This window comes from Talpa occidentalis, unplaced genomic scaffold (genome assembly GCF_014898055.3).
Source record: "Talpa occidentalis isolate TD23 unplaced genomic scaffold, MPIMG_talOcc4v2.1 talOcc4.13, whole genome shotgun sequence".
Lineage (NCBI taxonomy): Eukaryota > Metazoa > Chordata > Mammalia > Eulipotyphla > Talpidae > Talpa > Talpa occidentalis.
The window spans coordinates 73,101,435-73,117,497 of record NW_023601322.1 but is presented as its reverse complement, the minus strand read 5'-3'; the positions used below and the strand labels follow the sequence as shown (position 1 = coordinate 73,117,497).

Sequence of the window (16,063 nt, the reverse complement as noted above, 5' to 3'; positions counted from 1 at the left end):
AAACCCTGCTCCACCCCTACCCTGTAACTTCAAGAGGTGCCCAAGAACCTAGATCTGTCTAGTTGGAAGAGTCTTCAACAGGGAGAGAGCAAGGAGGCCAGGATGCTAGAAATTGCACATTGATTTAGCCTCTGTATTTTCCTTTGCAATTCTACTTTGCCAGAGTTTCCAATAAACTTCAGCACCAAGCCTAAATAGGACCTAAACTAGGATTTACAGATATAAAATGGGATTCAGAGAGGTAGAGACCTACTGCTACGAGGAACTAAACTAAGTTTGCCAGTTGAGCGTGTTTCCAGACATAGCATTATCCCTGTCACGATCTAAATGAAGGAACCTATACCGTCAATAAAACAAAACACACATAAAATCATGGATTTATATCTTTACCATTTATTTTTTAAAATCTTATTCAAAATATTAAATAATACAATTTCAGATATGAAAAAAATTACTGCAATAAAACAGTTCCGATGCATTTCCATGTGCTTCCCTTCCTTGTTAGGGCAGCAAAGTGCCCACCCGAGAGAAACGGACTAGCCTGCTTCTTCCATGTCTACACAAACCACATGCCCACTGGCTCACCTAAGCTTTGTAGGTGGGCCCTTAACATATATTAGGGGTCACGTTTTCTAAAAAGTTGCAGTGACATTTGTAAGTCAACCATGGTTCAAATTACATATTTACATCAATTCTTAAAAAATAGAGACTAACATAAAATACAGTAAATAATTTCCAGTTGCTGTTAAAAAAATTAAAAAATAAAACAAGCACAAGGGGGGACAGTGTACACACAGATCCTTTCTGTATACAAACTTCATTTAGGTATAATTTTAACTTGCACGATCTAGATAGAGTATTATTTAAGTGATAATGTACCCTAAGATTTATTCAAACTTACTATAAAATAATAAAGTGAACACACCCAGTATAATTTTAAATTCTGCCCTTTGTTTTTAAGTTTGGAAGAACCCATGCTATAATCAACTGTGAACTAAAAGCAATTGAATTTAATATTTTACCACAATTTCTACCTCTAAATCTAATTCAGTAATTTATACCAAAAAAGGATATCTTTCTACCACTGGCATTTCTAACAGTTTAACTATGTCCACTGCAAATGCAGATTCCCTATTGTCAGAATTTCTAGACACATTTATTAATGTGTTACCTAAAATTGTAGTCAAATTGAGCAATATCATTATATTATGTTTAAATTATCCAAAAATATCAAAATCAATTTTCCTGAAAAAATTTTACTTATATGTAAAGCATTATTACAGACATCCTTACAGCTTATAGTTTAGAAGCACAAACAAATGTGTGCTTAAGAAACAGTATTTGGATGGCAGAAAGAGAATCTGAGACAGCGGGGCCAGATAAGTTAGAATTTAGTTACAAGTTTGGGATGTTTTAAAAATAGCATTGCTAGTACTTCCAACAAAAGTACAGTAGAAAACAATCAGAACTAACAGATAATGCTTAACTCCACATTTTGGAAACCTGACTGAATTTAAAAGTATAGGTAAAAAAATTATATCTTGTTCATGACATTGAATTTCCAAAGCACCAAGGCAAAATAAAGAGAGATCCACCTCTCATGTAAGTACCAATTGCCTATGACAAACATCTATATGGTATCATATAAAAAAGTCAAGCAAATAAAATCACATAATAAGCAAACTCAAATCACAGTGCTTTAAAAAATATAATCATTGGTAATCTTCAGAGAAGGCATTGCCTCATTAACATTCTGGTCTAGACGATGATATTCCACTGTTTTGGAACAAAGGCCATCACGCCATTTCCTGCTTTGGGCCAGAAGGAAAATCTAGAATAAAACAAAGTTAGTTAGCTATGCAAGTGAGAACATGGGGGGTATGCTAAAAGTTTTTATAACAATTAAATCTCTCTCACCTAGGTTCCCAAATACAAAAAAAATAAAATATCAACAACAAAAGGACTATTTCATTTTCCATCCTGTAAACAAGACTAAACAATGCTTTTTAAATTTTATGTACACATAGGAGTGCCTGTTAAAGACTGATTTCTGGGCTCTGCCCTCAGAGATGAATTAGTAGACTGAGTGGAGCCCGGGAACCTACCTGTTTACCAAGTACCTTCCCCTTAAGAGTTTATAACAGAGGGCCTCCCCGGTGGCGCAGCGGTTGAGCGCTGGGTTGCGAAGCTGCCCGTGGCCTCTGCGGCGCCAGTTCGATCCCCGGCTGCTCCCGGCCACCGGAGGAGGGTCCCACATGGCGTGCAGACCTCTCCTGCCGCCCGCTGCTCCCCTCAGCAGTGTACCTCGGTCCTTCTGCCTGCTCTGCTCCCTGCTCTGGTTCTGGTGAATTCTCTCACCCTCCCGCATTTCTGACTGTACCCAGTGCATGTATAAAACAAAAGAAACAAACAAATAAATAAATAAATAAAAACATGCCTCTATTAAAAAAAAAAATACTTAAAAAAAAAAAAAAAAAAAAAAAAAATAAAACTTTGTAAAAAAAAAAAAAAAAAAAAAAAAAGAGTTTATAACAGAGATGGCTCAACACTAAACACCAGGATGCAATATCACTGGCACTTAAAACTTTGTTCACCCACAGATATTTACAAGTAGTGACAGACTACTAAACCACAAATAACTGAAAGCACAAACAAGGCATTAAAACCAATGATTCTCAAAGGTGGGGAGGATTTTGAAATCATATGGTTCAAATTTTGTTATTTTCAGGTGAGACTACCAAGGCCCCAAAGGGCAGGGCAAGGCCAGGCATCACAAAGCAAGTGATCATAGACTCAAGAGCAGAGATTTCCTGCCCAGTAAGCACTAAAAGGCACACTCTGCCTTTGCTTTCCTATGAAGTATTTGAAAGATTTGATTATCCAGCTCCAGGACTAAACAGCAGAGTTGCTCCTTACACAACATTGTCTGACCAGGGGTCTATGCCCCTTTGCCTCAAATAACCTAATAAGCCCATCTAATACCGAAATGTTCGTCACAATATTCTTTCCAACCAAACATTAGAAACCATCCAAATCATCTCATAGGAAAATTGCTAAATAATTATGTGGTTATTAAATTATGTTGTTAAAGACTATTAATGATCTTGGGGCTCCCCTGGTGGCACAGTGGTTGAGCGCTGGGCTGCGAAGCTGCCTGCAGCCTCTGCAACGCGGGTTCGAACCCCGGCCGCCGGCAAGGGTCCCACATGGCGCGCAGGCCTCTCCTGCCAGGCCAGCTGCTCCCCTCAGCAGTGTACTTCATCAGTCTGCCTGTTCTGTTCCCTGCTCTGGCTCTGGTGAACTCTCTCACCCTCCCGCACTTCTGACTGTACCCAGTGCTTGTATAAATAAATAAATATTTTTTTAAAAAAAGAAAAAGACCTTAATGATCTTGAAAAATACCAGATTTTAGGTTAACAGCAAGATATAAAATTCATTCATTTAATAATTACAACATGCACCTATGTCTGAATATATACATATTTATAGGCCAGAAATATATCAAAATGTTAATAATGCTCAGCTTTGGGTAGTAGCTTAAATTTTCTTTCCTATGTTTTTCTGTGTTATCTGAATTCCCTAAAATAAACACGTAATATTTTTACAACCTGAAAAGAAAGTTACTAAAAAGGTCATTAAGTTCAATGTTTAATAAATTAATTGTATTAAATTACCTTCACATTTCTCTACAAGTAATCCCACTAAGCAGCAATGCTAAATTAAGATATAAAACCTTCAAAAAAAAAAAAATCTCTGGGCTGTGGTTTATTCATTAAAAGATAATTTATCTTTTTAGAAGCACATGTAATAAAGCATTCTGTCTGTAATTTGTTCAAATACACCACAGGTTTATAAAGCATTAATAAAAATGACTGAGATAATAAAGAACAACTAGAGGTGTTAAAAAACCTCACTTACCTTCCTTTTGTTGTGATATGTAATGTAAACAATAGCAATACAAAACGCAAAAATAATAAGATGAAAAAAGAAATGGCTGTCTTCCTCTTCTACATTTGAAGATGGGGTCTTAAAAGATCTCATTGACTGTTCACTTCCCATGTAATGCCTGTTTTCTTCCAAGGCCTCAGGGAATTTATCGTCCCTGGTGGAGCTGGTGGACCAGTCATATTCTGAAGGTTCTTCATAATCGCCATTGTCCACAGTGCCTTTGGAAGTGGACGGAGAACTATTCAGCATGAAAGGATCTTCCTCCTCTATGCTTGGATCTTCATTGTTGCCAGCTTCTTCTTGGGCCAGAGAAGTAGTAGGCGAGGGATGAGGGGCCACAGATGTCCCTCCAATTTTCTCTGTACTAGTTGTGGGAGGGAGAGTGGTACTGATTTGGGAAATAGATGATTTGGTTTGGTTTTCAAATGTTAAAGCATTTGTGTTTGCAGCAGAAACATTTGTCTTGAGTATAGTTTGGTTCAGTGAATTAGTCTGTGCTGAAGCTAAAATAAATGAACAAAGAACATTAAACTGAATATCCAATTTTCTCTCCTCCAATCTAGGAGCATAGTCATCTAAATTTTTCACTAGCATTTCTCTTTGCTAAATTCCTGCAATTCTATCTTGAAAATCAGTTAATAAGTTTTAGTAGCCAATGATAAGTTACACTTCTTCTTAGTTAATTATTCAAGGGGCTAATCTCCAAAATTTACTGAGTTCTTATTCAATAAAACAACAACAAAAAATCAGTCAAAAAATGGGCAAAGGACCTAAAGAGACACTTTTTAAAGAAGACATTCAAATGGCTTAGTCACATGAAAAGGTGTTCAACATCACTTATTATAAGGGAAATGCAAATCAAAACCACATTGAGATATAACTTCACCCCTGTAAAATTGGCCTATAAAAAAGAATGAAATCAACAAATGTTGGTTAGGATGTGGTGAAAAAGGAACTACCATCCACTGTGAAAAAGGAATTACCACCTAACCCCTTTGGGAATACAAGGTGGTGTAACCCCTTTGAGAAACGATATGGAAATTTTTTAAAATTATTTATTATTATTTAATTTCATATATTTTTTTACATCATTTTTCACTTTTGCACAATGTATGCATTTTCATCTGGTTATAGTCCCCATACAATTCCCACCCCCTCTTGTTTTGATGCTACTTCCTCCCCCCTCCTCTCCCCCACTCCCCACACCCCCGTAAAGTGTCTCTGGCTTATAGTTGCTTGTTGAATTTGATTTTTACTTTATTATAATTAGGTTTTTCCTGGTCCCTTATTTAGGTTTTCTAAATTCCTGCTATGAGTGAGACATTCCCCTATTTTTCTTCTTCTTTCTGGCTTATTTCACTGAGCATGATCCCTTCCAGCTCCATCCATGTTGCTGTAAATTACATGAGTTTATCTTTTTTGATTGCTGAGTAATATTCCATGGTGTATATGTACCATATCTTCTTGTTCCAGTCATCTATTTTTGGGCATCTGGGTTGTTTCCATAGCTTAGCTGATATGGAAATTTCTTAAGAAAATAAAAATGGGGGCTCCCCGGTGGCGCAGTGGTTGAGTGCTGGGCTGCGAAGCTGGCTGCAGCCTCTGCAGCATGGGTTCAATCCCCGGCCGCCAGCGAGGGTCCCACATGGCATGCAGACCTCTCCTGCCGCCCGCTGCTTCCCTTAGCAGTGTATTTCAGTCAGTATGCCTATGCTGCTCCCCAATCTGTCTCTGGTGAATCCTCTCACCCTCCCGTGCCTCTGGCCTGTACCCCAGCTATCATATAAAAAAAAAATTAATCTTAAAAAAAAAATGGAAATTCCATATGATCCGGCAATATGTCTATTAGGTATTTATCCAAATAATATGAAAACTCTAAGACAAAAAGATTTATCTACACTAATGTGCACAGCAGCACTATCCATAATTACCAAGTCATGGAACCAATCTAAGTACCCTACAACAGACAAACAGATAAAGAAATGGTGGTACAGGCGGTTGAGCGCAGCACTATGAAGCTGTCCACAGACTCTGCAGCGCGGGTTCAATCCCGGCTGGCCGCGGAGATACCCACATGGCGTGGCAGACCTCTCCTGTCTCTCCCGCTGCTCCCTTCAGCAGTGTATTTCAGTCAGTTGGCCTGTTCTGTTCCCCACTCTGTGTCTGGTGAATTCTCTCACCCTCCTGCACATCTGGCTTGTACTCCAGTTCTTGTATGCATGAATAAAGAAATCTTAAAAAAAAAAAAAATTTGTGGACTATATATTCAATGGACTACTACACAGCTGTGAAAAAAGATGAAGTAGTGGCATTTGGAACAAAATGGACAGGCTTCAAAGAGATTATGTTAAATGAACTAAGTCAAAGAATGAAAGACATTGGGTGGTCTCACTCATCTGTGGGGGGAAAAAAAGAAAAAACATACAGGCAAAATATGGTAGGAATATACTTGAACTCAGTGAAAGAATATAATGGTTACCAGAATATAACAGTGGGGAGGGAAAAGGGGATGGGGAAGGATGTAGTTGGGGTATGGGTACGGGAGGCATAGTGGTAGGTGAGTGGAACATGTGAATATATGGAGAGAAAAATATAGCCCCAAGATTAATTTTTTTTAAAAACTACTCATCAGATAACAATTTCTTGCCAGATGGCAGCAACTTAAGTAATATAAAAGACCTACTGCATTACATAGCCTGTCACCAGAAAAAAAAAAAAAAGAGGGATCTGGTTTTAATTCACAATAGCTCCTGCCCACCCCCTGTGTTTTCATTTAACTAAGAGGTTGGACTTCACTAATTCTTGCCCAAATTCTACCCCATCCCCAGAATAGAAAGATAGGCAGCTAATCCCAGGGAAAGTAGGTCTACTACTTGGTATGAAATTTGAACCCAAATACTCGCAATGCAATGACCAAATTCAAAAGAAGCTATAAGCGAGCTGTAGAGAGCATTTCTAAATGACTGGAAGACAATGCTTTATAAACTAATATAATATCTGTTGAAGAATTTCAAGAACACATTATACTTTAAAAAAAAAAAAGCTGAGATCCAAAAATACTCATAAAGTCTGTCAAATTAAAGTAAAATATTTTATAGGAATAAAATTAAACGGTATCATTCCTAGGCTCTCACAAACATGCACACAAATCAGCAACCTGCCAGACAACTCTTTTTGTGAACATACTCTAATTTGTATGTTACAGCCGACATCTATTCCGTGTAGGGAAAAACAGCTAATAGAATCTATTATAAAAATACTGTAAATTAGTAATTTTATTAAATTAGTAAAACTCTCTTAAAACATTTTCAATAGTTTGTTCCTTGACATTTTTCACTGAAATAAACAGGGCCTACAATTGAGTACATTATTCAGAAAGCCACTAAAAGAATTTTTATATTTATCACCTCAACTTAGTTATGATTCAGAAGTTTAAAAATTCTATTTCTATATTTCATGTTCTTGCCAAAGTGTGGGAAAATTAATTTTAAATTTTAAAATAACTTGGAGTCAACTAGCCTAACTTTACTTTTTGAAAATATTATTTTTCTATGCCTGACTTTTGGGATTAATTTTATTATCTTTACAGAAAATGGCTATAATTTGCCCCCATGTCCCATCCCTCTCCATATGCAGAAACTCAAACTCTGTGCACTCTAGAATTCAGTCATCAGCAAACCCCTTCTTTCACCCTTCACTTTGTTATAACAGAAACCTAGTTCTCCCTTAAGGACCCACTTACTCACATCCTTTTAATTAATAACTCTTTCCCCCCCACCCCACATCCTTGCACTGAGGAGTCTGAGTCTGGAGATGGGGAGGGAGGATAATGCGAGGGGCTCCTCTCCTTTGGGTAAGGAAGAGCCTCTTCCACACCATTTCTCCATTCCTCTTCCATGATTCTCCTGTCATCACCTGTCATCAACTAACCTTCATCCATCAACTCCTGGGTCACGGTCCATAATTCCCAAATATTTAGCTTCTGGCTCAAGAATTCACTCTAAACAAGCACTCCTGTTTTAATCTCAAAATCCTAGAGCTTATCTCTTCTCATGAGTCAACCCTCCCCCATACCTTAACCTCTTACCCAAAGGTCATTACCTATTATCACAACTCGTCCATAACCTCAATTTCATGCATCCCATTCACTGACATGGCCTCACATCCTTCTTCTGTCAGTAATTCATTCCCTGGTATTTTGAACCCATCGAGACCTTCAATTCTCTGATCCTACTGCCTTTTCAGTCCCTTATAGCTACCTTTGCCTGATACACATCCTTCCCACTTTATCAACTTTGGTCAGTAATTAGCCCTCTCTTATATACACCTCTAATTCCCTTCCCCTAGATCATTCTGACCCATGTATTTGACAAAGTGACATCCTGAGTTATATCAAACTCTCTGACTAATCCCAATCTGTACCAAATAGCTGAACATGGCTGAAAATAAGTACACAACCATGTCACTGTTTTCATTTCATTTTAAACTCAATGTCAAAAATCCAAGTGCACATGTAATGCTGTTGGCAATCATATTGTATTTTCCGAGTCCATTCACATTCTCGCTGCTCCCTTAGGAGACCACTCACTTTTCCTTTGTCCTCAAATTTCCAACACCTCTGTTATCTTCATTTGCAACTGATACCACTTCTTTTTTAAAAAAAAGAAACTTTCTTTTTAAAGAATTATTTATTTTTATACAAGAGCAGGGTACAGGCCAGAGGTTCAGGGGGTGAGACGATTCACCAGAAACAGAGCGGGGAGCAGAACAGACAGACTGGCGAAACACATTGCTGAGGGGAGCAGCGGGCGAGACAGGAGAGGTCTGTTGCGCCATGTGGGATTCTCGTCAGCCGGCTGGGATTGAACCTGCACTGCAAAGGCTGCAGACAGCTTCACAGTGCAGTGCTCAAGCCGCTGCGCCACCAGGGAGGCCCTGATATCACTTCTTAACTGAGAAAAAAAATGAAACCATCAGAAGAGAATTTCTGGGCCTCCCCAGTGGTGCAGTGGGTTCAGCGCAGTGCTGTGAGGCTGTCCACAGCCGCTGCGGCAAGGGTTCGATTCCCAGCCAGCCAGGGAGAAACCCACATGGCCCTGCAGACCTCTCCTGTCTGGCCTGCTGCTCCCCTCAGCAGTGTATTTCCGTCCTTCTGCCAGTTCTGCTCCCAGCTCTGTCTCTGGTGAATCCTCTCACCCTCCCACGCCTCTGGCCTGTACCCGGCTCTTGTATAAAAATAAATAAATCTTAAAAAAAAAAAAAAAAAAAAAGGCCCTCCCCAGTGGCGCAGCAGTTGAGCACTGGGTTGCGAAGCTGCCTGCAGCCTCTGGAGCGCCAGTTCGATCCCCGGCCACCAGGCGAGGGTCCCACGTGGCGCGACAGACCTCTCCTGCCTCCCGCTGCTCCCCTCAGCAGTGTGCTTCATCAGTCTGCCTTGTCTGCTCCCCGCTCTGGCTCTGGTGAATTTTCTCACCCTCCCCTGCTTCTGACTGTACCCAGTGCTTGTATAAATAAATAAATAAATCTTTAGAAAAAAGAAATGAACAATGATATAAAAATATATATAAAAAGAAAAATTAAAAAAAAAGAAGAAAATTTCCAAGAACTACCAGAACTCTTGATTCCTAAATTGAACTGCCTACCTGATATCTTTTTAGATGACTGACATTCAAATTAATAAGTTCAAAATGAATTCTGACTTTACCTTACAGGAAGATGAAACAGACATTTTTCCCTATTCCTCCCACTGAGAACAGCTAAAATCCTGCACTGTATATATAAAATGACATTGACTAAAAGGAGGAGAGAATAAGGCAGAGTAGGTAGATACCCACAGACCAGGCAAACCAAGGGGATAATTTACCAGTTTTTTTTCTCTTCAAGAATTTCAGATTTGGAAGTGAAGGCAGCAACCCAGATACACCAAAGGGTACAGACAAAAAATGTACCCCAAAAAGCCTGTTCTCTCTGCCAAAAGCTCAGGAGAGAGGCAACCTAGCATGAAAGGAAACTTTTAGACAATGACTGCTCTAATCCAGGCAAATCCCAATGAAAAATTGGTTCCTCTCATGTCTACACCAGCAAAGACCAACTGAGGAGGCTCATCTTCCACCCTCTTGAGCTTGTTAACAAAGGTGTTCCTGCCTCTTGCCAATGAGATGGCGTCAGAGGAGGCCTAGTGGAAAGGCAAGACTTAAGCCATCACTCAGCAACAAGGTCACCCACCACTGTGTCAGTGCAGGCCATGAGGGGAACCAGAACTCCCAGCTCTGCCCAGAAGTACCAAGACTACCATCTGTGGGGTGTCAACAGATAGCACATGGAGACCCCACTCTTCTACCTCTATCTGGCAGTAACGTGCAGCAACTCCCCAGCTCTACCAGAGCAGTGTCATAAAAAGTCAACTAAAAGAGGAAGTTTAAATAGACCAGGATCTTAAAAGTACAAACTACCGGGCCTTCCCGGTGGCGCAGCGGTTGAGCGCTGGGCTGCGAAGCTGCGCGCAGCCTCTGCAGCATCAGTTCGATCCCTGGCTGCTCCCCAGCCACTGGAGGAGGGTCCCACATGGCGCGCAGACCTCTCCTGCCGCCCGCTGCTCTCCTCAGCAGTGTACTTCAGTCCTTCTGCCTGCTCTGCTCCCCGCTCTGGCTAGGTGAATTCTCTCACCCTCCCACGCTTCTGACTATACCCAGTGCTTGTATAAATAAATAAATCTTTAAAAAAAAAAAATACAAACTACCACAACCCATCCAATATAAAATACATCTGAATAGTTCAAGAACTATTAATGAAATAATTTTAAAACTAAAAACATATATATTAAAATATATATTGTCTATAATATTACATGTATATAGTATCATGTATATTGTAATAAATATTACACAATATAGAATATAAATACATATATAAATCTCCAATCTCAGATGGTTTCACTTGTGAATTCTACCAAATGTTTAAAAAACTAACAACTCTACACAATATCTTCTAGAGAACAGAAGAATAGAAGGGAATGTTTCTCAATATTTGTTTTATGAAGCAAATATTATACTGATAATAAAACCAAAGACACATAGAAAAAGAAATTGGATACAAAAATGAACAGATGCAAAAATCTTTAACAAAATATTAGCAAATAAAAATCAGTAATAAATAAAAATAATAATAGTCCATGAACAGTGAGGGTTCCAGGAATGCAAGACTACTGCAATATTCAAAAATCAATCAACATAATCTGCCATATTAACAAGCTAAACAGACTTCAACCTAAGTCTCTTACCTTAATCATAAATTAAAGTTGGGTCACATGTTTAAATGCAAAATGGTAAATGGTAAAATTTTTGGACTAAAATACATAAAAGAAAATTCTTTACAATCTAGGTTAGAAACATATTCTTAGACCTGACACCAAAAACAATGCATAAAAGGAAAACTTCATAAACTGGATTTCATCAAAAGTAAAAACTTTTAGTCTGTGAAAGACCCTCCTGTGAGAATGTAAAAATAAACTACAAAGTGGGAGGAGTATTTGTGAGCTCTGTACCTAGAATACATAAAGAACTCTGAAATTTCAAAAGTAAAAATTAAAACAATCTGATTAGACTACGGGGAAAAGACATGAAGAGAATACAACAAAGAATATACAGGTGGTAAATAAGCACATGAAAAGATATTAACCATTACAGAAACGCAAATTAAAACTACAATGAAATATCACTGCCCTATCAGAAGTTAAAATGAAAAAAAAAAACGATGGAACCATACGTCAGCAGGGGTGCAGAGAAATGAGAGCACTCATTGCTGGCGATAATGTTAACAGGATAGCCACGCCTGAGAACAATCTGGCAGTTTCTTAAAAAACAAAATATGCAACTACCGTATGACCCAGCAACTGCACTTCTGGGCATCTACCCCAGAAAAATGAAAATGTATAGTCACACAAAAATCTATACAAGAATGCTTATAACAGCTTTTTTAATAATAGCCAAAAACTGGAAACAACCCAGATGTCCTTCAGTGGATGAATGGTTAAGCAAAGCATAGTAGGCACAGTCCACAGAATATTACCCAGCAATAAAAAGGAGCACACTACTGACACATGAATCTCCAGAGAAATATGCTAGGGGGAAAAAGTCAATCCCAAAAAGTTATATACCATACGATTCCATTTATATCATATCCTCAAAATAACAAAATTGTAGATATAAAAAGAATAGACTGTTGTTTGCCAGGATTCTAAGAAGAGGCAGGAATAGAAGGCGGTGGCTTTAAAAGGGCAACTGGAAAGGACCTGTCAGTGATGAAAATGCTCTGCGTGATGAAAATGCTCTGCGTGCATCTTGCGGGCATCAATGTCAGTGTTCTGACATTGTGAAACTGTACTACAGTCTTGCAAGATGTTACCATCAGGGGAAACTGAGTGAAGGGTACACAAGATCTTTGTATTATGTCTTACAACTGCACTGACTCTATAATTATTTCAAAATAAAATGTTCAAAGAAATCCATTTTTAACTCCCCACCCCAAAGAGGGGGGCAAAAAAAAAGACTGGCTCTATCCACGGTCTCCCTCTCAGTTAATAGCAACTCCATTTTTCTAGTTACTCAAATAAAAACCATAAACTCATCATTTTCTTAACACCCCATATCCAATCTGCTTTCGTACCTTCAAAATATATGCAGAATATGAAGACTTGTCACTCCTCCACTGCTACTAACTAGACCAAGTCACCATCAGCCCAGCTGATTACTAGAACACCTAATGTTCTACCTGCTTCCCCCTACTGTCCACTCACACAGCAGCCAGAACCATTCTGCAAAACCTTAAGTTAGATGTTAGTCCTCTGTTTAAAACCCTCCAAGAGCTCTGCTTTTCTCTTAGAAAGCAAGTGCCAAGGTCTTTACAATAGCCTCCAAGATCCGACTTAATCTGGTCCCCTTTACCTCTCATCATCTCATTATCCACCTAACTGCTGTATTCCCACTGCCTAATTAACAGAAGGCAAGCATTCAATAAATATTCATTGAATATGCTCTTGATCCAATTCTTACCATAAATCCCACACCACTTCCCCAAGTTGCATCTTTGCATCTACTGCACACCCCAAAAAGTTGCTACTCCATAGCTCTGAGCCAGACAAAACCCCACTCATTCGTCAAAGGATATTGCCAAAGTCACCCTACTAGTTGTCGTAATGCCAATAACCAGCTCCAAGTAGAAGCAGAATTTCTATCCTTAATTGAAGTTCAAAACTCAACACATTCTAGCCACACTTTAATTTTCTTATTACAAGGGTAGTTATTTTTTAATTCACTCTATAAGGCACATTTACAAAAAAACACTTGGATGTACCCCCAAGTTTGAGAAATGCTACAATGTACTGCAATAGAGCTACTTCCCTATGAAAAGCATGTATGTTTCCATTTAGTTCTCTTCAGTAGAGTATTACCTGAACTTACAACACTTAAAATTGATGTATATAAACACTTAATAGTCGGAGCTATATAGAAGAGTAACTGGGCTCTAGCAAATAAAAAAGAGACAAGAGGACTCCACACACCCTCTCACATCTGCCTCCATGACAAAATTTTCCACCACCTCTTAAGGGAAAATTTATTTCTGAAACCACAGTGACCAGAAATATTTGCCCCAAACCAAATCTCAAGCATTCCAGAAGGAAATATAAATGCTTAAAAATCTGGTTTTCCCCTTGGATGATTAAATGGCCAGAACAATCAGGCTACTCAAGTATTTGAGTAACTGGAACACCTGCATCAACCATGGACTCCTCATTTCGTTTTCCTGGTGATGGAAGGGCCCCGGGGTAAAGGACAGCAGCCCTTCTCCCACGGGATGTCCACCACTTCTGGGAGGGAGGGCCCGTGGGCACTTGCGCTGCCCTCAGTGCTGCTGGGAAAACCTCAGATGAGTAAGTGACCGCAGCACGGTAGCGGCACTTGACAGCAAGCGAAAGAACATTTAGAGAGAGAAACCAGGATTGCATCTGGACTTGAAATAAAAAAGGAACCGCTGAGGAAGAACTTCAATGTTTCAGTTCGTGCTTGTGGGTTCCCCCCTTCCCAGCCCACCCCTAAATCTCAGGGTTTGGTTTACAAATTTTAAGTCTTCAGTATCTTGCTGCACAAAGTAACATTTCCAAGAAAAATTCTTAATCAAATCCTACAGATCCACTAAAATGAAGCAGAGTTGCGGGTGCTTAACCCGGGACGCAGGGCAAGGGAACCCCGATTACAAAGAACCTCCTTGTCCCCAAAGTCCTCTCCCCTCACCTGCACCCGAGGAGTCAAAGGCCCGTTATTCTGGCTCCGTGCCAAAGCCCGGAAACTGCCAGCCCTCGGGGCGGCACCGCTGCCCAAGGGCGCTCCTTCCCCGTCCCCTTCGCTCCCCGACACCCCACCAGCGCCCGCCGGCCGCCGCCCCCGCCCATATTGGTGCTCACCCGTGACCAAGCCCCCATCCTTCCTTGGCCCCGCGAGGGTCCTGGGCGCCCCACCCCACCGAGCCCCTCTCTAGGCGCCCAAGCTCGGTCACCTCCGCACTCGTCCCCTCCGCCTCCTCTTCCAGAGTCTCCGAATTTGCCAACTCAAGGGATTCCGGAGCCCCCGCTGTCGCCATTCCCTGTGGTAACCGAGTCTTCACTATTCCCGACACCACCACTCCTCCCTCCCCGCCCATCTACAGCCTGCGCCCCGCTTCCTGGGTCCCGGCACCCCTCAATTCCACTTCTCGGGCGTGTAGGCGACGCCCCCTCCCCGAGGCCCCTCGGGCAGCCGACTCTCCCCCCGTGGGGCCCAGAGACGCCGCCCCACCGAGACAACGCCGCCCGCGCCCGCCGCTCCAACGCGCCCCTTCCCCGGCCTGGCCTGTCTCCCCGCCGCGCCCGCCCTGCCCCGCACCCCCTTTACCGCTGGACATGGCGGCGGCCGCCAGCAGGAGAGCCAGGACCAGCGGCCGTGCCACCCCTCCAGGTGTCTGGATGCCCCGCCCGGGAGGCAGCTTGGCTTGCTCGGCTCCCCTCATCCTCCTCAGGACCGCAGCGGCCATAACGGACTCCGCCGCCTGCGCAGTCGCTAGATTTTACGTCATGACGTCAGGCACTGCGTACAGCATCAAGGCTCTAAGCCGCTACGTCCCAGCGTGATGACGTTACAGCCTGGACCCGGGCTCCAGAGACGCTAACAAGTGGGAGGAGCAGTGGGAGGAGCAGGGGCGGGGGCCACCTAATCGCGACTGTGGGTGCGAACTGTGTCAGAGGCGCCACTCTCGGCCCCCCTCGGGATGGACTGCTCTGCAGCAAATAAAAGTACTTCAGACATTTTTAAAAGCAAGATCCATCTGTGTAGTAGGCTGATTGCAGTGGAAGTCGAAAGTAATCCCCTCCTCCTTCCAAAGGCGAAGGAAATAAATGTTAAAAGACTGTTATCTGGGTAGAATTCTAAGTAATTTTGTAATCCGGTCCTATAATCATTTATTATCCCCACAAATATTTAGCATCCTTCCGTTTTTCAGAAGCTGGGAACAAAACGAATGCCTGCCTTTTGGGGGGAGAGAAGGGGTGTGTGTGTGTGTGTGTGTGTGTGTCTACAGTGTAAAATATACACTATAAAACGATAGTTATTATTAAGGAAAAGCATAGAAGGAGACTATGAAGTAGGGATACAAACAGCTTCCACATTTCCTATAAGTTTCTGTTACTTTTTAAAATTTTGTAACTTAAAAAACCCCCAAATTCAAATTTCAAAATTTTCAGGAAGTTCCCTGATGGCCCTGGCACAGTGCTTTCGTCTGTATGTTCTGTGAATGTTTCCTTAATAAAACCTCCACAGCCACTTGATTTATGTGCAGGAAAGTGAGTGTGGCATGAAGCAAGATATTTATGCACCCACTGCTTCAGCACTCTGGTCTCCATGATTCTCAGAGGATTGTTGTTATGCCCGACAGCTGAGCTACCTCTCTGAAAAGAGAAGGGCCTGTGTTTTCCTGAATCTGGTTTCCCTTATTTATCTGGCTCCAATGACAGCTCAGAAACACACAAACTCTGTGTTAAGAAAACCAAGAGGTCATTCATCTGCTCACTTCTCTAAGCCCACCACAA

The 16,063-nt window shown here is 41.2% G+C and overlaps 1 protein-coding gene across 1 annotated transcript; it reads right to left on the bottom strand.

Annotated features, from left to right (window-relative positions):
* Positions 1–359: 359 nt before the first annotated feature.
* On the bottom strand, positions 360–15,045 carry CUNH5orf15 (chromosome unknown C5orf15 homolog). Its single transcript, XM_037509332.2, has 3 exons — positions 14,874–15,045; positions 3,919–4,451; positions 360–1,831 (listed from the first exon to the last, which is right to left on the bottom strand). The coding sequence occupies exons 1-3, from the start codon at positions 15,010–15,012 to the stop codon at positions 1,700–1,702; spliced, it is 804 nt and encodes a 267-aa protein (XP_037365229.1). The 5' UTR covers positions 15,013–15,045; the 3' UTR covers positions 360–1,699.
* Positions 15,046–16,063: the final 1,018 nt, after the last annotated feature.